This window comes from Macaca mulatta, chromosome 8, assembly GCF_049350105.2.
Source record: "Macaca mulatta isolate MMU2019108-1 chromosome 8, T2T-MMU8v2.0, whole genome shotgun sequence".
NCBI lineage: Eukaryota > Metazoa > Chordata > Mammalia > Primates > Cercopithecidae > Macaca > Macaca mulatta.
Genome location: NC_133413.1, coordinates 106537956 through 106564467, shown reverse-complemented (window position 1 = coordinate 106564467; position 26512 = coordinate 106537956). Strand labels below are relative to the sequence as shown.

Genomic DNA, 26512 nt, shown 5'->3' with positions numbered 1-26512 from the left:
GAAGTTGGGCCAGGAATGACTGTCTATGCTGTAGTGGGAAGAACCTTGGGCTTGGGGTGGGAGCCTGGATTCTGTCCCTTGCTGCATAATCTCTTGGCAGAGTGGCCTTGGAAAAGTCACTTGTCTCCACTGAGTCTTTTTTTTTTTTTTTTTTTTCCCCATCCGTGAAGGTGAAAATAGTCAACGCCAACCTCACAAAGCTGTTGGCACGATTAAAGGAGGGTACTATATGGTTGGTGCCTGAGCACCCAATCAATACTCAGGGAAAGTCTTCTGTCCATAGCAGTCCAGGGCAGAGAACTGTGGCAGACAGAAGCAGCGCTAGGCTGCCTCGCCTTTCAGCGTGCAGGCCCAGGAATGAGCGAGGCAGTGGGCGGGGAAGACAGGCACGGGGAATCTGGGGACAGATAAAGGAAACTCGTGATGGGGCGAGGCTGGGCTGAAGAGAAACAGATTGGGGTAGAGCTGCAAAGGGAGGGGTCCACTGGAAGCGGGGGGAGGCCGGGAAGAGAGAGGGTGGGAAGACAGTGTGAGATGGGAGGGCAGTGTGAGAAGAAAAGCAGGCTGGGGAAAGAGGGATTGGAATGCAGAAGGAACTTGGGGAAGGAGGAAGTCCTGCAGGCGGGAGGGAAAGAAGAGAGGGAAAATGGGGATGCAGTGGAGGCGGGGGACAGGCCGCGAGAGGGAGAGGATCCCGGGAGCCGACGACGAAGTGGAGCAGCTAAAGTCTGCATCAGAAGAGGTTGGGGACTGCGAGAGGAGAGGCTGGGGCCTGCAGGGGAGCGCAGCAGCTTTTAGCATCGATCCAAACTCTAAAGACTCGTGGCCTTTGCCTGACCTCGAGGGTCGGGAATAGACGCCTGTCTTTGTGGAGAGCGATACCCTACCGAGAAAATGGGGCTGTTCCGAGCTGGGCCCTGCGCCTGGCCCACGGAGAGGCTTCTCAGGCTCGGGGCTGGCCCCTGAAGGGGCGCGAACGGCAGGCCTGGCGGTTGGGGCCGAGGAGGGAAGGTACCACCGCCCCTAGGCAGCGCGCAGCTTGCAGCAGAGGCGCCTGCCCCAAGCCGTCTCTGGGGGGCGCCACCGCCGCTTCCCTCCTCCCCGGCCGCGGGCTCTCAGGAAGGTGGAGGCGGCTGGCGGGGACCGAAAGCCGGGGCCGCGCTGCGGAGGGACCGCACCTCCGGGAGTTCGAGGGGGACCCTGGCGCGGTGGGCCAGCCTTTACTCCTCCGCCATGGGCCGGCCGCGCCCGCCTTCCCCTGGTCAGCGCTTGCGGCCCGCGCCGCGCTCACCGCCCGGCAACCCCGCGCGCGTCCCGCGGGGGCGCTGCGTCTTCCTGCCACACCGGCGCACCGCGGCCCCTCTCCCCCACACCTCCGGCCCGCACCACCCGGCTCTCCTCCCACCCTCCCCACCCCTCCTCTGCCCTCCCTCCCCATTCCTCCCCTCCCGGCGAGGGGCGGGAGGGGGCGTGGCGGGGCCGGGGTTTGTGTGGCTGGGACCCGGCTCCTCGCACTCCGAGTCCGCCCGAGGAGCCGGGCCCCGGCCGCTGTCCAGCCGCTCCGTGTCCCGCGCGTCCTGCGCTGCCGCCACCGCCTCTTGGGGAGACGCAGCCACTTGCCCGCCATGGATACTCCCAGGGTCCTGCTCTCCGCCGTCTTCCTCATCAGTTTTCTGTGGGATTTGCCCGGTTTCCAGCAGGCTTCCATCTCATCCTCCTCGTCGTCCGCCGAGCTGGGCTCCACTAAGGGCATGCGGAGCCGCAAGGAAGGGAAGATGCAGCGGGCGCCGCGCGAGAGTGACGCGGGCCGGGAGGGCCAGGAGCCACAGCGGCGGCCTCAGGACGAGCCCCAGGCTCAGCAGCCCCGGGCGCAGGAGCCGCCAGGCAGGGGTCCGCGCGTGGTGCCCCACGAGTACATGCTGTCAATCTACAGGACTTACTCCATCGCCGAGAAGCTGGGCATCAATGCCAGCTTTTTCCAGTCTTCCAAGTCGGCTAACACGATCACCAGCTTTGTAGACAGGGGACTAGGTAAGTGGCAAACAAGACGCTCGACTCCCTTCCTGCTGGAGCTCCGCAGCCAGGGCGCTCTTCCCGCCGGAGGCTGCATTTGTGAATTCCCTTCCCACTCTGGACACTTCCCTTTTACTTTTCTTAAATTGTTTTTCTCAAGCCCGAGTAAGTTTCTGAATGCGGCTGCAGATTCTATTCGTCTCTAATCCTCCCTTCCTTCCCCCTCTTTTTTTCTCTCTCCCTTCTTTCCTTCTTCCTCTTTTGCAGAAGGCGGCGTGGTTGCCGCTTGTCTGGTGGCTGGTGGGGGAAACGAGGAGGACGGGAGGCAGCAGGCGGATGAACCCGGCTGGAGAGGGGTCGGGATGGGGACTGATGGAATCGGTGTCTCGGGATACTGGGTTCGCAGTTCAAGGCCTGGGCTGCTGGGGCAGATCTAGGGCATGAGAGAGCCTTGGAAAGCCCTGGGCAAAGCTGGCACTAGCGAATCCCACAGTCTGAGGAGCTAGTCCACGAGTGGCGTCGGGCAGCCCCTTGGTCCTGACGCCGCGCGGGTTCTCGGTTGGTCCCTGCGCTGGGTGCGGAGGTGGTCAGCCGGGCTGTAGCCCTGCGCCCTCCGGCTTTTTTGCTCCAGCGTGGCGCTCCCGGCTGCTCCGAGGCCTCAACCCGAGTGGTTTCTGCAGATGCGGAGCAGCAGTTGGGCGGGCCGGGACAGGGACGGCTAAGTTCGGAGGTTGTGGGTACTTAATACACAAAGGTACACCAGTATGCCCATCCACCTTTCTCAGCCAGGCGATGTTCCTCTTTCTGCGCTATTCCTGGGGGCTGGTGGGGGTCGGGGAAATCCCTGGTACCCTCTGTGGGGGCGCCTGTATGTGTGGGTGTCTGCGGAAACCCTTGCGGCCCCTTCTTGTCACCGGCGTTGATCTGCAGCGTGACCAGTGCCCTCAAGAAAACCTCGCACCACCTCTGGTCCCAGAAATTAGGGAAGGATCCACAGGCATCGGAAACTCAGCTCCTAAAGGAGAGAGACAATAATGTGGAAGGAGACAGGAAAGGAAGGGAGAAAAAGGAAAGGAAGGGGAAAGAGAAGGAAGAAAATGAGGGGATAAATGAGATTTAGGCAGATATCCACTCCTCCATCCTCTCTAGACTTAGTTCCATAACTTTGACCTGCTCGCAGTTAAGTGGGGTTGCCCAGAAACCTTGCAGCGCTGGGGTTCGGGGTTCGGAAGCTGCTTCAGCCACTGCTACCCTCGGTGCTCGCACATCTCCTAAGCTTTTTAGAGCAGGCTAACGGCGCCCGCCCCCCTATCCCAGCCCCAGGCTCTTCCCCGGCTCCAGTCCCCGCCTCTCACTCGTAGTCGCGCTCCTTGCTCCAAGGTCCTGCCCACGTCGGGTTAGCCGCTGCAGCCTGAGGTCAGCGAGGTTCATGAGCTGCTGAAAGGTCCAGAGGGCAAATTAACGCCGGGTATTTTATGGTGATTTTAGGACTACTAAAGTCACCTTTGCAAAGACACGTGGCTTCTTCGTAGTGGTGCAACTGAGTCCCTGGCCTCCGTGTTGCCGGTGCAGCTCACCAACCCTCCCCACGACGCACGCCTTGCTACAGTTGTTTCTGTACCTCCAAGTCCTCTGTTAATCGTGCACTTTCTGTACTACACTTGCGGAAGGAGGCTAAGGAAGCTCAGAGAAGACTGCTCAAGAGGCCCTTCCTCAAGAGAAGTGCCAGAGGCCTAGGCTGGCCGGCGGTTGGGCGCGGATTTTCTTTGCCTGGGAATAAAGTGGCAAGAATCTCCGCCCCTCCCCCAAGTGGGCACCCTAACTGGTTCGCTGTGCCCTGTGAGTTTGGTCAGACCCTGAGGGCTGTTCGGAGGTGTCTCCGGAAGCCTGTGGCATTCAGACAACGGATGGGGAGAAGTCTTGGGGGGCCCCAAATCCGGCGTAGACGAGAAATCACTTTACCCTAGTTTGCCCTGTAGCTTCCCCACCCCCACCCCCGCCACTGCTCTGTGAGCCCCGGATCCTGGAGATAGAGGAGGGATTGCATGTGCACCGAGTCTGGGGAGGCCTCTGTTCCCGAGCCAAGGCCTCCAGACTAGCAGGACCAAGATCCACAAGGACCGCTACAACCCCGGAATGCCGTCGAGGGCTGGGGATGCGAGCGGTCCACAGCGGGAGGAGACGCTGCATGACCACCCGGACCGCAGCTTCAAAGGCGCGGTCTTCTCGGCGTCTCCAGGTTCCCAGAAAATGCGAAGAAAGGCAGTTCGTTGACTGGGAAGGCGGTGCGGCTTGTCGCACGCCGCGCGGGGGTGAAGGAGTGCGGGGCCGCGGGCGGGAGGGGTGCGTAGAGGAGGGGGTGCGTTGCTGGCTGCAGCCCCAGCTTGATAAAGGGAAAGCCTCACTTTCCCTCTCACTGATTTTGATTTGATGTGTCACCGGCGGTGACCTCAGGCTGGACCTTCCGGGGCTTGCTTAGCATCGGGCCCCTGATTGGAGTGTTTCAACTCAGCGATCTAATTGAGGGTTCATGTCATAACACATCAAACGGTGTCTCGTCTCCCGTGATGGAAGGGACCCGCCAGCCGCGCATCCCCGGCTCCTGGCGAGGACTTCCGCCCCTCTCACGTGGGGCTCTTAACCGCGCCAAACCCCCTAAGGTCCCCTCCCCCAAAGCGTGGACAGCCTGGCGAGGGGGAAAGAGCAGCGGCCCGCCTAGAGCTGGGCCAGCAGCGCTAACTTGCCGCCTCGCCTAAGGGATGTTTAAATCGCCGTCGAGTGGGGCTGGCCTGGCTCAGAGGAACCAGGGGTCCCCCAAGGGGAGGAGCGAAGGAAAGGAAAGGAGCCCCGAAGCCAGTCCAGGAGGCATGGGCAACATGCTCTGTAAAAAGCCTTCCGTACCCCGGAAACCCCAAAGTTACACCTGAAGCCTATGGTTGAGAGTGGGAGAGCAGACATAAACTCTGCCCAAAGTGAACGAAGGACGCTTTAGGTTTATAAAGAAAGCAAGTTCTGTACTACCCCATCCCTGGCCACTTCTCCCTATCCTCCAGGAGGAGAACTTATTGCAATAACAACAACAACAACAACAACAATAACAATAACAACAACGACAACAAAAACCTAAAACAGTTCCCTTCTTTCAGTATGCTCTCCAGACACCTAGGAGTAATAGTAATCGCGATTTATTGAAAATTTACTGTGTACCAAGTATTGCACTAAATTTTGTTGCATGAATTATTTTGCTTAGTTATCACAACCACTTCCTAGGAAAACGCTATCACCACCACGTTTTACAGGTGAAGTAAAGAAGACAGAGGAGTTAAGCAAGTTGCTTGAGGTCACACAGTTAGTGAGAGGTGGGGCTCATATAAGATTCGAGACCCTGCATATTTAACTAGAGCACTGCATAGATAATTTAAGGGGTGAGGTGGTTTCTAATGGATGGTGACAAGAAGCGGAAGTCAAAAAATGGAAAGATTTTCCCCCAGTCTAATAATTTGTCTGCAGTCACTTAAGACCGAGTTAGGAGTGTGAGTGAAACTAGATGTGAGGGTCTGAATTTTGGTGTGCCTTGCTGCCTCCTGTTCTTATTTTAGCAGAGGCACAAACCATGTTATCCCTGATTTTTAAAAATGCTCTTATATTGTGCTTTTAAAATGATGTTGGATCCATAAAGGTGAGAAGGTGTGTGCATATGTGTTTCAGTGCCATCATGGGATGAGAATTTGGATATGGTGAAATTACAATTTGCTCATGAAATAACTCATTAAAAGGCTACTAGTCCTGGGGCCCTGGACCCCCAGCCCTGGGGCCTGAGAAAGCCAGACCATTAGTTCTATGAATTCAGCAGGGCTGAGAGATAGAGAGGAAGAGCGAGCGAGCGAGAGAGAGAGAGAGAGAGAGAGAGAGAAAGAGAGAGAGAGTGAGAGACTCAGACTTTCAGTTTATGTAGTGAAAAGTGCCACATAATTTCAACAAGGGGAAAAAACAACTCTCAAGAATGAGAGAACCAAAATAATTCTAAGACTATTACTGTGAGTTAGGTTTCCAGATTACTTTGAAATAAGAATACCCTTTACTTTTTTCTTGTTGTAATAATACTCTCAAAAAGGAGGCGGTAAGGAACAGATAAAAATCAAAACGAGATGGGAACATCCTTGAAGAACTTGATGCCCTAGAAATAACTGTCAGGACAGTTTGCCACTGGTTGTTTGTTGGCTTCTCCGTTCACCTTCTGGGTCGTGATTATCAAAGGGCAGAGCAGGACCATTCTGGGAATAGCCTGGCTGTGGGTAGGGCATTCAGAGAGTTGCGTAGTTCCCTCGCGATTGAAGTGCATCTGGTACCTCATGTTATGCAAAACAGCGGGTTTCTGGGTGGACCTGGGCCGCAGAGTGGTGTAATCAACTCGGCAGTGTTTTTGCCGGTACCCTGTTGTCGTTGGCAAACCGAAAATGAAATATAAGCAGGGAAGTATTTTAATGGGGACGGAGGGAATTCACAACTGTTAATTATTTGGTGACCTTGTATTCGATTTGTTTGAGTCCCTTATAAAAACACTAATGCAGACCAGACGGCCAAATGAGGAAGCTGGGCAGAAGGTTCCAATCTAGGCTTTATTTCCCCGGAAAGAGGGAACAGCCTTGGAAAAGGTTTGCTAAGCGTTCAAGTGTGTGCGTGTGAGGGTGCGCCTGCATGGCGCGGACACGGAGTTTGCGCCACCGTCCAGGTTCAGGGTCCTCCTCCAGCCAGGTGAACTGGAAGGTCCTGCAAAAAGCCCGGGGGTAAGGGAAAGAAGTCTTAAACTAAAAGTTTGTTTTGCTCTTCTGGTTCGAATAACTAAGGCATATTTAAGGCCACAGACCAAACTCTTAGCCACTGACTTGCTGTTAAACATCAGTTATTGCAGTTCCAATCCTCAAGGCCTTAAGGTCTGCCTTACAGGGAAAAGCAAGAAGTTTCTAAAAAGAGAGCAAGAAAGACCACCTAGTATGTTCTACAGCGAGAGCGCAGGTTGCGCAGGGATTCTTGGCGAGTTTCCTTGGCAAAGTAGGCTAATCTGAGACGGACATAGCGTTTTCCTCAACGCGGGAGGCTCTCGGGCCTCTGGGAGTTTGCGCGGTGGAGTTGCCGGTGGGGGAGGGGATCTAAAAACTTGCTCAAACATCCTTGTGGTTTCTGCGCATTAAAAGAAAAAAGTCACTCAAACCACAGATCACGACAGGCCTTGCGAATCCCTCTTCTCCTCCCTCCCCACCCCCCAATTCAATCAGGACTTGAAAGCTCCTCTTTCCGACCGGAGAGGATGCGTGTCACCTGGACCCGCGGGGAACGCAGGGCACTGCATCGGAGGCCCTAACACCACATGTTTTTCGTAGCTGGAGTCCTTGGGGTTCTTACACACCTCCTCGACCGTGGTGACGTCTTTCTGGGGCGGTGGGGGAGAAGGAAGAAGGGAATGAGATGGAGAGGTGGAGAGGAAGATGGTATGATAGAAACAGGGCAGAACAAGAATTTTTGTTTCCTGCTAGGACTACTGCGTGCACCAAAGGCCCCAGAGCAAATCAACAATAATCCTTGGGCGCTTTTAAGTAAAAGGAAGGGCATTAGTTCGATAACCCCTCGGGTATTGAATAACCCGGGTCAAACGACGCTCTTTGGACCAGGGGACTGAATCGAGCCGAGCCCTCGAGGTGTGGAATGCCGGAATGTGGATTCACCGTGCCATTCCGTTGCTTGACATCCCTCCATCCCCCACCCCAAGCCCTGGCTGTTTATTTTTAAGCTCAAAGTCTGTTAAATAGTATCTCCTGTTTACAGAAATTAAATAGGTCCTCCTTGGACTAATGGGTTCCAGGGTTGCCGTTCTCTGCCTTCTAAGACAGTCCATTAGCATTGCTGGGGACTGAGGGTTGGGTCCACTTGGGGTGAGGGGCTGCAAGAGCTTGGAAGGGGCGGGCGGCGGGCGGCGCTGGACAACGTTCCTAGGGAAGCGCGCGCTGCGGCGCTAGTGGCCCCGGCGCCTGGGGGCGGGGCACGGCTTAGGGACCCGAGAGTGGGCGTGAAAGAGGCGAGGGGCGGGCCTCTAGCCCAGGCCGGTTTAGCCTGGGGAGAGGGGCAGCGGGCGGGAACAGGGGCAGCGCAGGGGATTGGCTTTAGTGGGGTGCGGAGGGCATCCCTGAATAACGTAGGACTTCAGGGGAATCGGTGCGCCTGCTTTTCAAACCTGACTTCTAGCAAATTGGTCCAGCTCCCACTCCACTTCCCAGCCCACTGCCGCTCCGAAGCTCAGTGTGGAGGGAAATTAACTAGGCATAGACTGAGGCCCACGAATCTCATTTTGCTAAATTGTTTCGAAAGTCAGACCTATATGAACGCCGCAGACAGAGATTGCGGCTCTCCCTTCCTCCCAGGCTGCACCCGGCCCAGCACTTTAAAGGGCACAGCACAGCGGTTTCTCCTGCGCACTGAGTCCAATATCCTCCCCGCGACTACAAGCCAGTTTGAACCCTCGTCCCCACCTGCAACCTCAGAACTGGTCAGGGAGCGGAAGTCGCATAAAATGGACACCCTTCCTTCTACTTTTGATTTCAAAACTTAAGCCAAGCCTCCCGATCATATTCCAGCTCCGATGGCAGCTTGAGGATTCCTCCATTTCCACTCCCCTAGCCTTCCTGGAGGACCTGGTTGCTCCCCTGGGCTCCCGGGTGACTTACCGGTCGACAGTGCAGGGAAGTCCGCCCCTAGCCAACCCCCCAGGTCCGGGCCCCAGGGGAAGGGCAGGCCGCGTGCGCCGCCGCGGTGAGATGGGGAGGGAGGGAGGGAGGGCTCACCGCGGGAACAGTACGAGAGCTTCGGTTTGGGTTTCATCTGTAGTGATGCCAAATTAAGATTTGAGCCGCTGTGGTCGGGAGCCCAGAATGGGACCCCGTTGAAAAGAGAAGCACAGTGAAGTGTCCTTGATCTCAGCTTTGCCTCTCTGGCCCTTCAAGAGAGCACGCGGCCATCAGGGTCATTAACTAAGTTCAGGAAAACTACTTTGTAAATGAATCTGTTTCATCCTCTAAAGACAAAAGAAGTTTCCCTAAAGCGCCTTGGAGCTCCTGATGCGGTGATCAGCACTCAGGGGAGAGGGCTCCTCTCCAGTCATCACTGCTTGTCAGAAACAGGCATCCTGGGGTTAGAGCTAAGGCCATTAAAGGCCATGCTGAGGTCCCGAGGTGAGGGGTGCGAAGCTGTTTTCAGTTGAGTGGGATTCCAGGATCCCCTTTCTTTTCTTTCTCTCCACTCTCATTCATTTGCCTCACCTTGAGCCAGAGCTTGCTATACCAATACTGGGATTTCTCCGAGGGATCCAGGCAGGCCACCAGAACCACTTAACTTGCGGAGTCTACAAGGCCCAGGCCCCTCAGGAAGAGAAGAGCCTACATCTGGAGGCCTGAGGGAGAGAGTGGAAAAGCCTCTCCAAGACTCCGTGGAAGACTCGCCTTGGACCCCTCTAGTCTTTGGAAGGAGAAATACAGGGCAAGCTATTGGGGAGGGCTCTGGGGAAGCCAAGAGACATGAGAAAAGCTGGACTGGTGAGTGTACGATGAGAAGGAACACACACTGAGGACAGACCTGCCAATGAAACCTTCCTTCAGAAGTGACAAGCACCCAGGCCTGGCCTCATGCTGCAGCCCAAGGGGTCCTCCATTGCAGCCCTCCCCATCAATATGTGTCTGGCCCTTTGTACAGTGAAGATCAGTAACATCTGCCTCTCTATCCCCACCCCAGACTGGCCCTGTGGTCAGATTGTGCCCCCACAAAAGGATACCAAAGCCAGGAAAGAAATGGATCCTCAGGCCTCTCAGGGCTGCACTGCCAGCCTGGCAATCATTTGGGTTAGCACAAGCGCTGTCACTGGCCTTGACCCCTGCAGAAGAGGAAACCTGCAAGAAGGGCCTGATCCTTGATGTGGCTGAGGTGGAGGTTGTCTATTCACCTGGCACTGTGGGAGGGACAGCAGTGGTGATATGGCCTCACAGGAGTGAGAAGAATCGGGATGTTGAGGTGATGCTGCAGCCTCCGTGAGCCTTGACTTTCACTTGACTTAAGATAAGCAGGAACTGGAAGCGTCTTCATCTTTCTCATGCTTCCTAGCACCTTTCCTCCACTCACTTCTGGAATCTTGTGGAGACACCTGGACCACAAGGATTGAAGTCCAGAGAACTGGATTTCAAAGGAAGTCAAGAGGAGGACAGGTGCACCTTCCCTTGGAAGATGTAAGTAGTTACAGAAATATTGGCTGCATTCATTGAACGTTTCTACATACCATGCACATCCCTGAGTACTTTGACTCTGATCTTTACAATGATCCTGCAAGGTAGAGGTGGTTCTCTCATTTTATAGCTGAGGCATATGAAGCTGGGAGAGATTATGTGACCCAGTCTACCCAAGGTCACCCAGCCACTAAGTCACAGATCAGGACTCAAATTTATGTCTCTTAGACTTTAAATTCCTATGCTCGTTCCACATTGTCAGTAATGACTGACATTTGCGTTCAGAAGTCTTTCTCTCACACCTTATCTCATTTGCACCCCTCTGTAGCCCTGTTAAGTTTCCTCCTAAATTCTTTCACAAGTCCAGTCATCGACATTTCTTCTACTGAAGGAATGACTGCTGCAGTTCTGCTGAAGTGAGTGACTCTCGTCGGCCAGGCATTGATGCCTTCCCTCCAGGCACGGGGAGCATGGAAGAGTTTCTCAGGGTTTCTACAAGGCACAGAGATCAGGGCTAGGATGTCTAGGGTGGTGGCACAGATAGTGGAGCCAGACTGCCGGCTCTACTACTTAGTATCTTGAGCCAGTTACTCAAGCTGTCTCTTTTAGTTTAGAATGATGGCTGTCTCACAAGTGGTTTTGAGGATTAAATGAGTTACTACAAGTTGAGAATTTAGATCATGCCCAGCACAGATTTAGTGCTACATCAGTGTTTGCTCTTACGATTATTATGCTGGGGGGTCAGGCATGAGTACTGGGGTTAAGAAAGAGCACCCTGGAAAGGGTGAGTTGTATGGATTGCTTCCTGAACTCACATCTCAGTAAGAATGCTAGCAATGCATCAGGCTTGCAAAGCTCAGATCTCAACAGAGGCCTGACTCAGGATGAGTATCTCCTCGGGCACACAGATTCCCCTTAAAGCCCTTCACACTCCAGGGGGAGGGGTTGGTGGCTCATTTTTATTCACCCAGTACACCTGGCTCTATTTCCAACCTGATGGACTTTGCCCCCTCAGTGCAGTGCTGAAGGTGAGAGACCTAGTTGAGAAAATGACTCCAAGCCCAGTCATGAATTTTGAGCTTGGAGGTCTTCTTTGTAGTAAAGAAAAGAAAAGAAAAAAATCCTGGGGGAACCCAGCCAGCCCACCTTGATTACATTGATGATGAAGGTATGTCCTATTTCCTAGCTGCCTGCCCGAACAGGACCCTGGTAGAGAGGCATGGCTGCAGGACTGGGATCAGGGCACTTGGAATTAGGACCTTCAACACCTGTTCCTTTGCTAGTTTCAAGACAATGGGCAAAATACCTCTTAGAGTTTCAGTTTCTTCATCCATAAGTGAGTATCACAGTAGGCCTGACCTTAGACGTTCGCTGTGAAGATTCAGTGAGAGACCATTAAAGCTCTGAGCACGTGCCTAGCACAAAGGTGGTGCCCTACAAGCGCTCAATGCTGCTGCTGGCTCTAAAATGAAGGGATAAGGGAAAGGTGCCTAGAGTTTCTCTTGCAAAGAATGGTGATTCTCCCTGCCTGGGGGTTGGGGGTGGGAAAGTCCACTATCTTCTCGACTTTCTGAACAGTGGCCTAGTCGCGGGGCCTGTGCCACCGGAGAACATGGCTGGGAGGCGTGGCGGGACGCCTGACCAGTAACTATCCGGGGTCACTGCGTACTCAGAGATGTGAGCCAGTTGCGCGCGGAGGAATCTCGTGGAACCCAAAGTCAGCTGTGCCAAGAATCCTGCAAATCTGGAGAGCTGGAACCGTGGCTGCACAGCCAGGCAAGTGACAAAATCCAACTAGGACTCTCAAAAGTCACCTCAAACTGAGTATATATCTCAGAGATGTCTTGGGAAAATGCAATGCCGGGCCCTTCCCACCTCCAACCAAAGGAAGTTTCTGGTTTTTGGAAACCCTCTACAGGCTAGCTCAAGGAAGTAGCCCCCAGCAGAAGGCACTGGGGCTGGAGTGGGCAGGCTGGAGTGGGCAGGCGCACAGAGTCCTGCAGCTGCGTGTCGCTCCCTCATGCCGCCCTCCTGGGGCTGAGGTTCCCGGGCGTCTGGCCTTTGGCATTGAGGGCATCTTCTCCTTTCCGCTCTGGAGTTTGCGACTCCAACTTTCTCCAACCATGTACTGTGACCGTGAACAGATGCCCTTTTCCTTTCTAAGCCAGCTTCCTCATTTAAAATGGGTGCAATGGTACTCACCTTGCAAATAGGTACCATTTCTTCTCTTGGTTTCTTTTTTTTTTAATTAAAATTTTATTTTTTACCTTATATTCACCCTAACTGAAAATTTGTACCCTTTGACCAACATCTCCCCTCTTTTAAATTTTTCCTAAATTCTACACCAGAAATATATGTTTGAAGTGCTTTCAGCCTTTTACCAACTTGTTGACCATTATGAAGGAGTATCTTCTAATATGCCACGGTTTGTTCCTTCCTTCTTATTTTTCTCTCTTCTCCCTCCCTTCTCTATGCACCTGCCAGGGAAAGAAGATAAGCCCAAATCCAGCAATTGTAACTGGAAATGTTTGTATATCTAATATTCAGCAAACACTGTTAGCAGAGGTGTGAATAAGCTGTAACAAATCAGGTTGATGCAAAGTAAAAGGGAAATAAAAAGTTTCCACCATGTATTTCTGGTCAATTTCAATTTAAGGGCCCAAAGCATAGGATTCACTTCCAGGATGTGGGAAAGTGCCACAGATTTTGAAGTGATAAGTGCATGTTTTTTTAGTCAAAGGGGTGGGAGAGAGGATCATTTGATAACATCACTCTTCATTTATACAAGACTTAATGAGAGAGGAGGCTTGTGGAAGGGAGTATGAAGGGCTGGCTTTTTGCCCACAGATGGCTCATGGCAGCTGAGCCAGGCTCTGTGATGCCAGGTCAGCATGCAGCAGGGGAAGTGTCTTCAGGGTAACAGTGCATGGTGTTATATTCACTTCCCAGATTGGATGCCTCCTCTGAGCTATTTCTGTGATGCAGGTTTAGACAGGTGGGGAATGTGGTCTGCAGGGGAGGCGCACAGAGGAGCCACCTTCTTGGATCTTCTGTTTAGGGGTTAGAGGTTCTGGAGACCCGGGGAAAGAACTTGTGGCTGAAAGGATAAAAAAATGGGGGTGGCTTTGGGGGCCAGGAATGGGCTGGGAGAGGTAGAATTGACTTGGTCCTGGTGAGTACTGCCTTAGATGCTGCCCTGGCCCTATGCTTTGCAGCACCTTGTTTGGTGCTCCTCCCTACTTGGTTGTGAATTCAAAGAACCTAGAGGACAACCCCCACTTAGATCAGTGGTTCTTAGAGTAATTCCTTGGATCAGCAGTATCAGAATCATCTGGGAGCTTACTAGAAATGCAAATTCTAGACCCTACCACAAGCCTCTAGAGCCAGAGAGAATTTGCATTTCTAGCAAGTGCCTATGAGATGCTGATGATTCAGATTTAAAGACCACTGCAGATTTAGTGGCTTTAAGAGTCACTATTCCAGGCCAAGCTCCAGATACCTGGGCTGTAGAATTCTTGCCCAAATATCCCTAAGCTCACTTCCAGGGTCTGGACAGACTCTTCATCCATTCAGTTTCCCCGAAGGTAGATCACAACACTGATGTGTGCACCTGTGAAACTGTGCACAGCTTTAAGCTGTGAGCTGGAGTGGCCACATGCACACAGGTGAGGGCCCTTGAAGTAGGTGACAGAGCTGGTGTAGGAAGAGAACAGATAATTAGCTGAAGTCCCATTTGCATTCTTGCACTGAAACCTGGAAAGGGTAGGGGTGGGCTGGTCTTGCTGGAAAGATCATCAGAAATCCTAAGGCTGCAGAATCAGTAAGAGATCTTTCTCTACAGATGCTTGCCTCAGTTTTAACTCAGCTGTGCAAATTAATCATTTATTGGCCCACATATATATATTTTAAAAGAGTAAAAGCAAAAGCAGGCTGATTCTCCCATGTTGCATGAGAGAGAAATAAATCATAATTCTTTACACCTGCCTAATGCACTGCAGCCAGTGGCAAACCATCTCAAGAGTTGTGTAAGCAAAGATGGAAATTATTTCCTAAGGGAGCCTAGATTTTATTCCTAGCAAGCCCTGCAAATAATTTGGAATCTTTTCCCCTTATACACTGGCCACTTCTGGTTACTTTTAGACTCTAGTACCTGGACTACAGTGGAGAGGCAATGGGGCTTAGGGGCTAAATGCTCCAACTCTGAATTAAATAGACATAAGTGTGGCTCTTAGCTTCATCACTTTCTAGCTGTCTGACTTTTGGCAATACCTTAATTTCTCCAATCCTTGGTTTTCTCATCTGTAAAATGAGAATAATACAAGTAATTACCTTTCAGAACTATTCTGTGCAGGTGGATATAGATTAGAAATATGTTATCCCTAACAACATTTAGCTAGTGCAGCAAGTGCCTTAGATTTGTTGCTCTCATCTCATCCCTAGTTTGGGGAGAGAGGCAGGAAGCCAAGCCTAAGGCAGTAGGTCCAGAGATCTGGGTGGTGGCTGAGCATTGTCAGACACAGGTTTCTTTGAAGGAGAAGAAAGTGTGCTGAATTCCCCCTGATTTTAATGTGACCCTGGTCGGTTTGAAGGTCTTGGCTTCTATAAATCAACTGCCTGCAGCAGCTTTTCCCTTTTCACCTCTCTAACCCTTCCCACACCCCATCTCAGGTTGGGGCATGTGTGTAAGAGTGAACCAGCCAATGCTATGGTCAGCCCTGAGTACAAACTGGGTGTGGCTGAGGCTCCAGAGCCAGCGCCCCCGGGCTACATCTGGACTGGTACAGAGGCTTGGATGCTGGGCCCAGTGACACTTTTACTATTGAAATCGACCCAAACTTTACTAGCTTCTGGGGAAGGCTGGGGGCTTTGGGGATTTTTGTATTTGCTAGGTTGTAAATATTTTATGGGAAGGCAGCCCAGGAAAATCTGGTTAGCTTTCCGCCTTGCACATTGAAGTGGAGTTGGCTTCGTGCACAAATGTGTCAAAAAAGAAGTCCAGTTTTGCCTTGGTTCTGAAGAATTTGCCTTGGATTTTAAAAGCCTGTTATACTCCCCTACCTCACCTGTCCTAAATTTCTTTTTCTCACTTATGACCAAACCTTTTATCTTCAGGAATAGTTGCAAAGCGAGAGAATTTTAGATTGGAAGTGGGAGGAGAGATGAGAAAGTCTCTCTCTCTTTCTCTCTCTCTCTCTCTCTCTCTCTCTCTCTGTGTGTGTGTGTGTGTGTCTGATTGTCCCTGGCTGAGGTTTTCTGCCTTCCAGGTATATATTTTTCTCATTGACTGCAGGATGTTCTCAATGGACAGACGCAAGGTGTGTTTGTTCACTTCTCACCCCCTGTCCCCAATACTTCTGAAACTTCATTGCTCTTTTGTTTGTTGTTTAATGATTGGTGAATACATAAATAAATCCCTCACCAGCTCTTCATTCTGCCTGCACTGTTGGACCCACCCAAACCGCCTGATGGGCAGCAGTGTTACCCCAGACTAGTGAGTCTAAACTAGAACTGCACCTTTAAATCATCTTGGAGTTAACAACAACAAAAAAAAGCAAACAATAAACAAAACCCCATGCCCAGTCCTGTCCTTAGACATTGACTCAATAGGCTGAATCAAGCCCTGGCCCTGGAAGTTTTTCAGTTCTCCAGGACATTTTAGTGAGCCAGATTAAGACTCACTGCGGTAGAAGTTTCCCACTTAACCGAGGGGCGTGTGCTCCAGGTCAGGCACCGCCCTAGGCACTGAGGGGAGCAAGGCGGACTATGACATCGGCCTAGCTCCTGTGGGCTGGTGGAGGCGGGCAGAGTGTTTCTGGGAAAGGCAGACTACTAACGAGATAAAAATAAACAAGGTAATTGTAGATAAGCCTAAGTACCGGGAAGATAATCAAGCCAGTCCTGTGATAGGGACCTGGAGAGGCTACTCTAGATCAGGGTGGTCAGGGATGGCTACTTGGAGGAGGTGACATTTGAGACGTGAACGAGCACCAGCCAGCCCAGCCTGGAGGAGGTCTGGGGGAAGCACGGCCCAGGCTCGAGACCACAAAGGACACATTGGTTACGAAGCCTTCTTGGGGGAAAACACGGTAGGCCGCCACCGCCTCGCCAGCAGCCACCGACTTCCGCCCTGAGAGTCCGGAGCTGACCCGGAGGAGGGGGCCTGCCCTGGCGCGCCCCCTTCCCCGCGCCATGCACCAGCCAGATGGGAAGCCGGGGTGGTCAGGCCCCGGGCCGGGCAAGCTGGACTCCCCGGCCGACCTGCCCCCACTCCCCGCCCTTTTCCTCCCGGGGCGGCCGAAGAGCACCGGGCTGATCTCCCCCTTAAGTGAAACTGACTGTAATTATTTTTTATCTCGCAGACGATCTCTCGCACACTCCTCTCCGGAGACAGAAGTATTTGTTTGATGTGTCCATGCTCTCAGACAAAGAAGAGCTGGTGGGCGCGGAGCTGCGGCTGTTTCGCCAGGCGCCCTCAGCGCCCTGGGGGCCACCAGCCGGGCCGCTCCACGTGCAGCTCTTTCCGTGCCTTTCGCCCCTGCTGCTGGACGCGCGGACCCTGGACCCGCAGGGGGCGCCGCCGGCCGGCTGGGAAGTCTTCGACGTGTGGCAGGGGCTGCGCCACCAGCCCTGGAAGCAGCTGTGCTTGGAGCTGCGGGCCGCATGGGGCGAGCCGGACGCCAGGGAGGCCGAGACTCACGCGCGGGGACCCCAGCAACCGCCGCCCCCGGACCTGCGGAGTCTGGGCTTCGGCCGGAGGGTGCGGCCCCCTCAGGAGCGGGCCCTGCTCGTGGTGTTCACCAGATCCCAGCGCAAGAACTTGTTCGCAGAGATGCGCGAGCAGCTGGGGTCGGCGGAGGCTGCGGGCCCGGGCGTGGGCGCCGAGGGGTCATGGCCGCCGCCGTCGGGGGCCCCGGACGCCGGGCCTTGGCTGCCCTCGCCCGGCCGCCGGCGGCGGCGCACGGCCTTCGCCAGCCGCCATGGCAAGCGTCACGGCAAGAAGTCCAGGCTACGCTGCAGCAAGAAGCCCTTGCACGTGAACTTCAAGGAGCTGGGCTGGGACGACTGGATTATCGCGCCCCTGGAGTACGAGGCCTATCACTGCGAGGGTGTATGCGACTTCCCGCTGCGCTCGCACCTGGAGCCCACCAACCACGCCATCATCCAGACGCTGATGAACTCCATGGATCCCGGCTCTACCCCGCCCAGCTGCTGCGTGCCCACCAAATTGACTCCCATTAGCATCCTGTACATCGACGCGGGCAATAATGTGGTTTACAAGCAGTACGAGGACATGGTGGTGGAGTCGTGCGGCTGCAGGTAGCGGTGCCTTTCCCACTGCCTTGGCCCAGAACCAAGGCGGGCCAAGGTCCGTCTTGCAGGAGAGGCCTGGCTGCAGAGAGGAGGAGGAGGAAGCTGGCGCTGGGGGAGGCTGAGGGTGAGGGAACAGCCTGGACGTGAGAGCCGGTGGGAGAGAGGGAGCGCAGCTTTCCCAGTACCTTCTACCTGCCAGCCCAGAGGGAGATATGGATTTTGACACCTTGCCTGGCCACCCTAGAAAAACAAGCCAAGGAGGATTTCTTTTGTTCTGTGTGTGTGTGTTTTATTTTTTCTCTCTCTCTATTACTGTGGCTTTGGATTTCCTTGTGTGTCTTACAGGTTTTGATAGAAGGGGAGGGGAGAAGAGATGCATACCCGTTTCTCAACTGCTCCATGGATTGAAAAAGTAACAGTTTAAAAAGGGAAACAATGTGGGAGGAAGAATCACCATTGACCGCATCTTGGTTTGGTTGGTTTTTACTGGTGTAAAGAAGGTGGGGCCTCTGGCCATCTCATAGCCCATGTCTTGTGCCCTCCCACACAGAAAGTGTTAGATAGGGAAACTGGCAAAAGGAATAGTTAAATCAGGAATGGTACTGCCTATAGAAGAGCTTTGAGAGAGGTGGGCCCACGAGTGCCCCTCTCACCCATTTGTGTACTCTGGGAGTTTACCAGCTTTGCCCTGGCCTCTTCCAGTACCAGGAACTGGCAACCTTCACCTCACTCCTGAGGGCCCAGGTCTCTGCCTTCATTGTTGCTTTTTCTGGTAGGGGCAAGGGGAACTGGTATGGATGGAATGACAAGAATTAGTCCAAATGGAACCCCCTGAAGGATAATGAGAAACCACAAGGCCTGCCTCTGACTGGGGCTGACACTGAGGTGCATTAGCCCAGGCTGGAGGTAGCCCACCCAAACGCCCTTTCTGATTCTAATTGATTTCTTTCAACAGAATTTGCCAAAATTCAGACATGCTCTTCTAAGGGGAAGGTGATTTCCCAGTTAAAAAAAAAAAAAATGGGCAGGAATGGGGAACAAAACAAGGTAAGAGCTACAAAGGAGGAAATAGGAACCGAGAAGTAGAAGGAGTCCCATCAGGAGGGAAGATGGTGGGCCTCAGGGAGGATGGGGATCAAGGGACAGGCCAGGAGCCAGGAATGGGGAAGGGAGGGATGAAAGGGGACACAAGTCCCTGTCTCTGAAGTTTCTTTAAAATCTAAGTTCCCTCCCCTCTCTTTGACATTCCAGAAAGATTACCAGCCAGCAATAGCCCAGGGCTCCCCCAAAAGAATTGTTTCAGATTGTAATTATCAGTTAGGCAATGTTTTTAAAACTTAGTAATGAGAAACTGTGAAAAGAGCCAAGTGTTACATTGAGCTTGGGGTGGGAGATGGGGAACAGGCAGTAAGGAAGGAGACAGGGGTGGAATTTGTCTTCTGGGAGGAAGCTGGAGAGAGTACAGTGAAATTGAAATACCCATTCCCAGATAGTCAAAAACATGAACTTTCCCCCAGCCTGCACCAGTATTGTTTTCAAACATTGCCCATGAGTAGGCCCTTTGAAGAGTTAGCTTCTTCCTTATCTTTGAGTATAAAGTTGTTTAATCAATGGAATTTGTACCAGCCCTTAAAAAAAGTTTTAGTTTTTCCTAAGTGATTTTGCTGTCTTCCAATCTAAACCTGTTGCTTGTTTGGTTCAGAGAACTACAAACTGTCAAAGAAAGGGTGGGGATGATAAGAAATACTAATATAAAAATGCTAAGTGAAAAAAAGACTTGGCCAGGAGAAATAATTTAAAATGCACATTTGCTTTGGATGCACTGTTGTTCTGTTAAGGCTGTATATATTTGTTTATTTAAGGTGACTGAAAGTGCAAAGAGGAAATGGACAGCATGCAATTCATCCTAATGTACAAAACGTTATATGCACTCAAATGTTATAATTTCTAATATTTTTAAAGTTTATATTCGAGTTGTACAAAGTTAAGCATTAATCGGATATTTCATTTTTTCATAATGTTATCATTTTCTTAAATATTATTACAAAATTTTAAGTCTGTCTAATGGAGAGTTTTTTTAAAACTGTCTACCTCATATAATACAAGTATTTACAACACTAAAGTTACCAGCGGTCAATTAATAATCAAAACATTTTTTACAGTACACCTTTCCTGGATGATACACAATCGAATGCTATATTATTAAATGCATTTTTCTCCTTAATAACTCAGCCTGGTTTATATGGATCGATTTAGAAAAATCATTTTCTTGAGGAATTATTGTCAGAGGTAGTTTGTTCCAGTTTGGGACTGAATGTCTGAAAACAATCTGATGATTTAAAAAATCTGTCATTTAGTGCATTACACTTTTTCTTCATAACTCTTCAATAGCTCCTTTTTCATGACATTTTTATTCACTAGAATAAAGCCAAATCCTTGTCAGCTATTAGACCAGAATCCAAATAGAAATTGGATTATTTCTTAGTTTCTTTAATGTTGAAAAAACAAAGCAGTAATGTTGAGGTAAGAAAGTGGTTACCTAAGTCAACCAAGATGTCAGTGTAATTACTCTTTACATTTGTGGCACACTGAAGCCAGAAGACACAAATGTTTTTCTGTGATTGCTGTGAATTGGGAAACCCACGTGTGAGTGTGAGCATTCACTCTATCACTCATGATGTTATTCTACATGTGTCATCTCATTTAAAACCCTCAGAGGTAGATATTATTATAATCCCCATTTTACAGATGAGGAAACCAAGGTGCAGAGAATTTAAGTAAACTGCCTGTGGTCATCCAGCCAGGGAATTGTAATTAGGTTTTAAAATTAGTTCATTTAGACTCTAGAGCCTGAGGAGTTAACCACTGTACAATTCTGTCCCCAGATCATCTACCTGCTCATCTACCCAAATATCCACGTGGGGAATGTGCAGTTAGCTACAATCCTTAGGGCTGGTCAGCTGGTGGTGGAGGAGATGGTACTGGGGCCAGCAGCATTGCCTGAAGTTTTGGAGTGTGTGAATTCTAACTGCTGGCATAAGGGCAGCTGAAAAATGGGTATGGGATGCAAAACTCCTTGAATTCTTAGCTTTGGGCTTGGCCCAGTAAACTTACAGTTTAAGCCATTACTGGGCTTTGACTCTCTACACTTTGCTGGGACTGCCCTGGGTGTGATTTTTATGAGTTTTGGTTATCAGCACAATAGTCAATTTACGAATAGGTCATGGTTTAAAAGACTGGTTGCAAGTGGATCCTTAGAACTAAGAAACATTTTCCCGTGGACACAGTGATCGTTTGAGTTTCCAGGTCATTTTGCAGAAACTTTTTTTTTTTTTTTTTTGAGATAGAATCTTGCTCTGTCGCCCAGACTGGAGTGCAGTGGCGCGATCTCGGCTCACTGCAAGCTCCGCCTCCTGGGTTCACGCCATTCTCTTGCCTCAGCCTCCTGAGTAGGTGGGACTACAGGCGCTCACCACCACGCCCGGTTAATTTTTTGTATTTTTTAGTAGAGGCAGGGTTTCACTGTGTTAGTCAGGATGGTCTCGATCTCCTGACCTCGTGATCCGCCCCCGTCGGCCTCCCAAAGTGCTGGCATTACAGGCGTGATCCACCGTGCCTGGCCAGTTTTTGCAGAAACTTTATTTACCCAAATGGAAATTTTTAACGAAGCAATTTTGACTTCTGGGTTTTGAGAGGACATAATCACCTGGGAAAGTGGAAAGAAGACTCTTTTCTGAGTGGAAGCTGCTTTTGAAATAGTTGAGAATTCTTGGCGTTTTTGCACCACTCTTTTTATACCTGCCACCCAGTTTGCCCATGCTCACGAATGCCCTGAGGACTACAGCCTTGTACCTTAATATGTTCTCAATCCAGAGATTTCCCTTTTCTGCACAAATATTTTCACCTCCAAAGTTATTTTTCTTTCTTTCCTCTATTAGTTTATTCCCTAACTCAGGTGTTAGGAAAAACACAATCTGATTGAATTACATGAAGATGTAAATATCTCCTAGCCTTTAACCTTAGAGAGATTTGCATTTTAAGAAGAAAATCTTGGTTAACTCAGATTTTTTTGGGAATGATGTGAAAAACTCCAGAACATAGAGGAGAAGTTTCAACACTCAAGCTACACACAATTTTGAGAGTTAAACGTGAACGAGGCATTAGTGATAAAAGAATGAATAGAGACACTTGTCAATGTGAGTTTTTAGTGTCCCTTAGGAGAAATTCTGTGCAACAGAGAGGCTATATATGGCCAGTTTGTTTTATCATTAATATCTAACATACTGAAGCAAATAATTTAATGACTTAGTTTTTAAAATTTTCTCTAAAGCTCTTAAGTTTAATGTATCCAGGCCCCATTGTGATATGTTTTTGCCCTTATTTTGTTCATTGCTATATTCCTAATACCCAGAATAGTGCCTAACACATAGCAGACACCCAGTAAATATTCTGAATGAATACGTTACAAATCCTAGTCTACTTATAAATCTAGTAATTTTAACAGTCACTTTCAAGGGAGCCTTTGATTGATGTCTTCAACTCACATTGAACGGAGCAACCTCCCTTAATTAACCAATTCTAGTTTCAACCTAGTTAATAAACTTCCTTTAACTATTGTACATTGCTTTTATGAGCTTAATATATTCCATTTTCTTTTTAAAGCCCTTCAAATTTCTCTAACAAGAAAAACCTTCCAGTATACTTAAACCATTCCAAGTAAAGCTAATACATTAAACTTCTAAAGATGGTGATTCATAAGTTCTATTAAGCATCCCAATATAGTTTATACCTTTTGACTCAACATCAGGAACCTACAATTAATTACTCAACTACCCATTTAAATTGATGTTAGAGGGTAACCTGTTAGGTATCTTAATAAAGTACATTTTTAAAGCTTGCAAACATTTTATTTATTTATTGTTTTTGGAGGTGGAGTCTCATTTTGTTGCCCAGGCTGGATTGCAGTGGTGCGATCTCAGCTCACTTCAAACTCTGCCTCCCGGGTTCAAGCGGTTCTCCCTCCTCAGCCTCCTAAGTAGCTGGGATTACAGGTGCTCGCCACCACACCCATCTAATTTTTGTATTTATGATAGGGCTAATTTTTGTATTTTTAGTAGAGAGGGGATTTTGCCATGTTGGCCAAGCTGGTCTTGAACTTCTGACCTTAGGTGATCTGCCCACCTCAGCCTCCCAAAGTGCTGGACTTACAGGCATGCCCAGCCACAAATATTTTAAATACCAAATATATACAGATTGTCCCAATTATTACAAAGACTATTTTTGAACTTAACACAAAAGCATTAATAATTTAAATTTGATTTACCTAATATCTGTACTTCATTCTAAAATATCTTTGGGTTAAAAACACTAACCCATTACAGAAAAATCATACCGTCACAACCAAGATAGGGTGACTATTTCAGCAGACTGGCTGCAAATTTACCAGAGGTGTTGGTCAAGAAATGAGATGGACCTTCCCTGGACAATAACCAACATGTTAAGTCCTCTTTAAGAGTCACAGAAACAAAAGGAATTCCTATCTTTGAAGAGTTGGCCTCTCCTAGGTTCAAGATAGGCCATTTAATTAATTTTTCCCCCGATTTGGGTAAATTGAATTCCACACTCCCCATTAAGATTGTAGGTAAATTGCTTCACTAATTAATTAGATTTCATTATTATTTATCTCTCTTAGGACATTTCTTTGCTTTTATCTTTGGCTTTAAAAGTACTTTATTGACACTGTATTGAATTATTCTGCCCTTACATATTTGTTCATAACCTCTTTTGACTTTATCATCAAACTCTGATCATCTGAATTTTGTGTGTTTCTTTTCCTATATGCTTCTGTCTGGAAGAGCTACAACTCTTACAGATGTTAAAATGACATCTAATGGAAACCATACATCTCTTATTCCTCATCTAGTTCTCTGGTCACAATACTAATGTTGTGTTAGTGAAAAACTGGTCCCTATGCTTGAAGAGTTCACTGGAATATTATTACTACTATAATTTTGTTAGGTAATTTTTGCAACAACTCTATTTGTTATTACTTTGCTTTACAGATGAAAACATTGGGAGTTAGAGAGGTTCAATCACTTGCCTGGGAGGAGCTAGAACTTAATCTGGTAGAATCTAGAGTGTATTCTCATCTGCTGTCATTCAGCTGTTATTTAGTGAGTTACCACAGTCTGGCAGGCACTGTTTGAGGTTTTGGGAAACTTTACATATAGAACTAGAGAGAAAGGAAATTCAAAATTGAACCTGAACTTCTAAGACTTTCCAGACTCATACAGGCAAACTGTTCCTTTGACATAAGTTCTGCTTTTATGACTTACTCTTCTGCTTTCTAACTTACAAATTCTGTCAAAGCTTAATTCGCCCTTGTCCCCTATAACTATTGAGGAAGGAGGATAATAGGATTAGGGATTGAGGGATGAGGAGAAGGGTAACATTTATAGCCATGGGTTCTCTATACCATTCTGATGTTCAAAACAGGTACAATGCTGACCCTTCTAAGAAGTTCAGACTTATTAGGAATATAACATGTTTGTTAAGATAAAATTTAATAAATACTTATTATACTTATTATATATTGGTGTCATCTGTGAATAGGTACACCAGATGTGTCTGAGAATGATCACATGAGTGAAAATTAGAACTTCTTCATTCAACTTTCTTTTTGAAAATTCACATTTCCAAGTGATTATTTTTTAACCTCTGAAAAATAGTGGGAGATCTTAATCATGATAATTATTTAGTAACAGGAATGTGAAACTAGTTCATATTATCGTTTCCCCTGAAAACAGATAAAAACCAACAAGACGTGTCAAGGGAATTTTAAAACAAGCATAACAGGAATATTTACTCTTAAACTAGGTCAATGACTAAAGGGAACATATCCATGATGCTGAGATTCAGCCATCCACAGCTTCATGTTTGGTCACCCCTTGTTGGAAAAGGGCACATCTCATGTGTCTCTACATCTCTTTTCTATTCAGAAGACTTTGTGATTTACTTGAGAAAACCAAGTGACTTACGCCATCCAGTTGTGCCCTAAACTTTAAAAAAAAAAAAAAAAAGCGATTTGATTCCTACTTTGTTAACGTTCTTTTGAAAGTTCCAGGAAAATGATGGGCTCTAATTTGTTGGAAGAAAAGGGTACTTGAACTCCAAAATATCATCACTCCTTTCCTTTAAAACTAGTCTAGTAATCTACATGGGGAATATTTACCTGTCTTTGTCAAGATAGTCTTAAAGTCTCAGAGGTTCGGTCTCAGTTTTGGAACTTCCTGTGTTTCCAGTTTTATCCCTAAAATATCTGACAAGCTGAGAAAACTACAGAAATAATTAGCCTCTGAGTTGTGTGATTATTTTTGCCCTTACTAGTGGCTAATGTTTATCAGACACCAACAGCATTCAAATAATGGTAGAAGATTTAGAGTTGTTCAAATCCCTTGGTTAGAGGGCTCCGTTCATGCTTTATTCACATAAGAAAGCACTTTTCATTTTTCTGACTTTACATTTGCTATCTAGAACAAACAACAACATTATTCTTATAAGTATGTTTGGTTTAGGCTTAAACAAAACTGTATTTATTCATTCCATGCTTTGTCTTTTACTAAAGCCTGACTCCTGAAGTTTGTTGGGAATGAGTTGTTAGTGACCATTAACCCCTCCCATTGCACTGAACAAATGATTTTTCCTAAAACGATTTCCTAGATAGTAGTTTTATTAAAAAACAATTTTCTGTTTTTTAAAAGTTTACTTGTGTTAATTGGAAAGTGGCTTCTTAGCCGGCACATAGATAGCTGCTGTTCTCTAGTCGGCAGTGAGAGTACCTTGGGCTAAACAATGGGCCAGCGTTGTGATTAGAGACCGCTTTGAGGCATTCTCTGAACAGCCACTGTATCTTAGAATTCCTCCAGATTATCCTACATGTCTGAATTTGGGTTGTCTATTGGTAGGTCTGCAGCTGTAGGCAGATCTGTCTTCTGTGTATCTTTTCCCCTACACCTAAAATAGTCTGCATTATTTGTTATTTAACACATTGGTCTTTTTCTACAGATGGAGAAGATGGAAATTTGTATGAATGTTATCAGTTGAGTTTCTTTCATGGACCACACTTTGAGTGCCCTATAACTTCATATGTTATTTTGCTTCAGAAAGGTAGATCATAGGTCAAAGCATTTCTTCCAAAAAGTACACTCAACAAGGCATTCAGAAGTCAGCTCAGGTTCTGGATATGGCAGGGGTGGGTGGAGAGGAGAGGAGGGGCTTTCAGTATCACAGCACCAAATTAAATGGCTTCTTTTTTGATTCTGTGTGGCTTGGGCATGGAATGTAGCTATAGACATAATGTAGAACTAAATACACACCATACATAAACCTCTCTCAGAATTTTTTCTAAGCTTAATAAATGACCTAGTACAGTTTTTCCTGGCCCTCTGTATCTGGGTCTTGCACACCTGTGGATTCAACTAACTGTGGATGAAAAATATTTGAGGAAAAAAAAAGTGTCTGTACTCAACATGTATGGACTTTTTGCTTGTCATTATTCCCTAAACAATACAGTGTAACAACTATTTACATGCCATTTACATTGTAATCTAGAGATGATTTAAAGTATACAGGAAGATATGCGTAGGTTATATGCAAATACAATGCCATTTAATATCAGGGACTTGAGCATGGAGGATTTTGGCATCTGAAGGAGGTCCTGGAACCAATCCCCCATGTATACTGAGGAAAAAATCCATATAGAAGGTGCTCTGGTGATTGCTTGAGTCTGGGAGGCAGAGTTTGCAGTGAGCCAAGATTGCACCACTCCATTCCAGGGTGACAGAGTGAGACCCTGCCTCAAACAAACAAACAAAACAAAACAAAAAGAAAAGAAAAAAAGTGCTCTGTAATTATTATTACCATCA

At 48.5% G+C, this 26512-nt stretch overlaps 1 protein-coding gene across 1 annotated transcript; it reads left to right on the top strand.

Annotated features, from left to right (window-relative positions):
* The first annotated feature begins 732 nt into the window (after window positions 1-732).
* On the top strand, window positions 733-19812 carry GDF6 (growth differentiation factor 6). Its single transcript, XM_001090825.5, has 2 exons — window positions 733-2031; window positions 16637-19812. The coding sequence occupies exons 1-2, from the start codon at window positions 1626-1628 to the stop codon at window positions 17596-17598; spliced, it is 1368 nt and encodes a 455-aa protein (XP_001090825.1). The 5' UTR covers window positions 733-1625; the 3' UTR covers window positions 17599-19812.
* Window positions 19813-26512: the final 6700 nt, after the last annotated feature.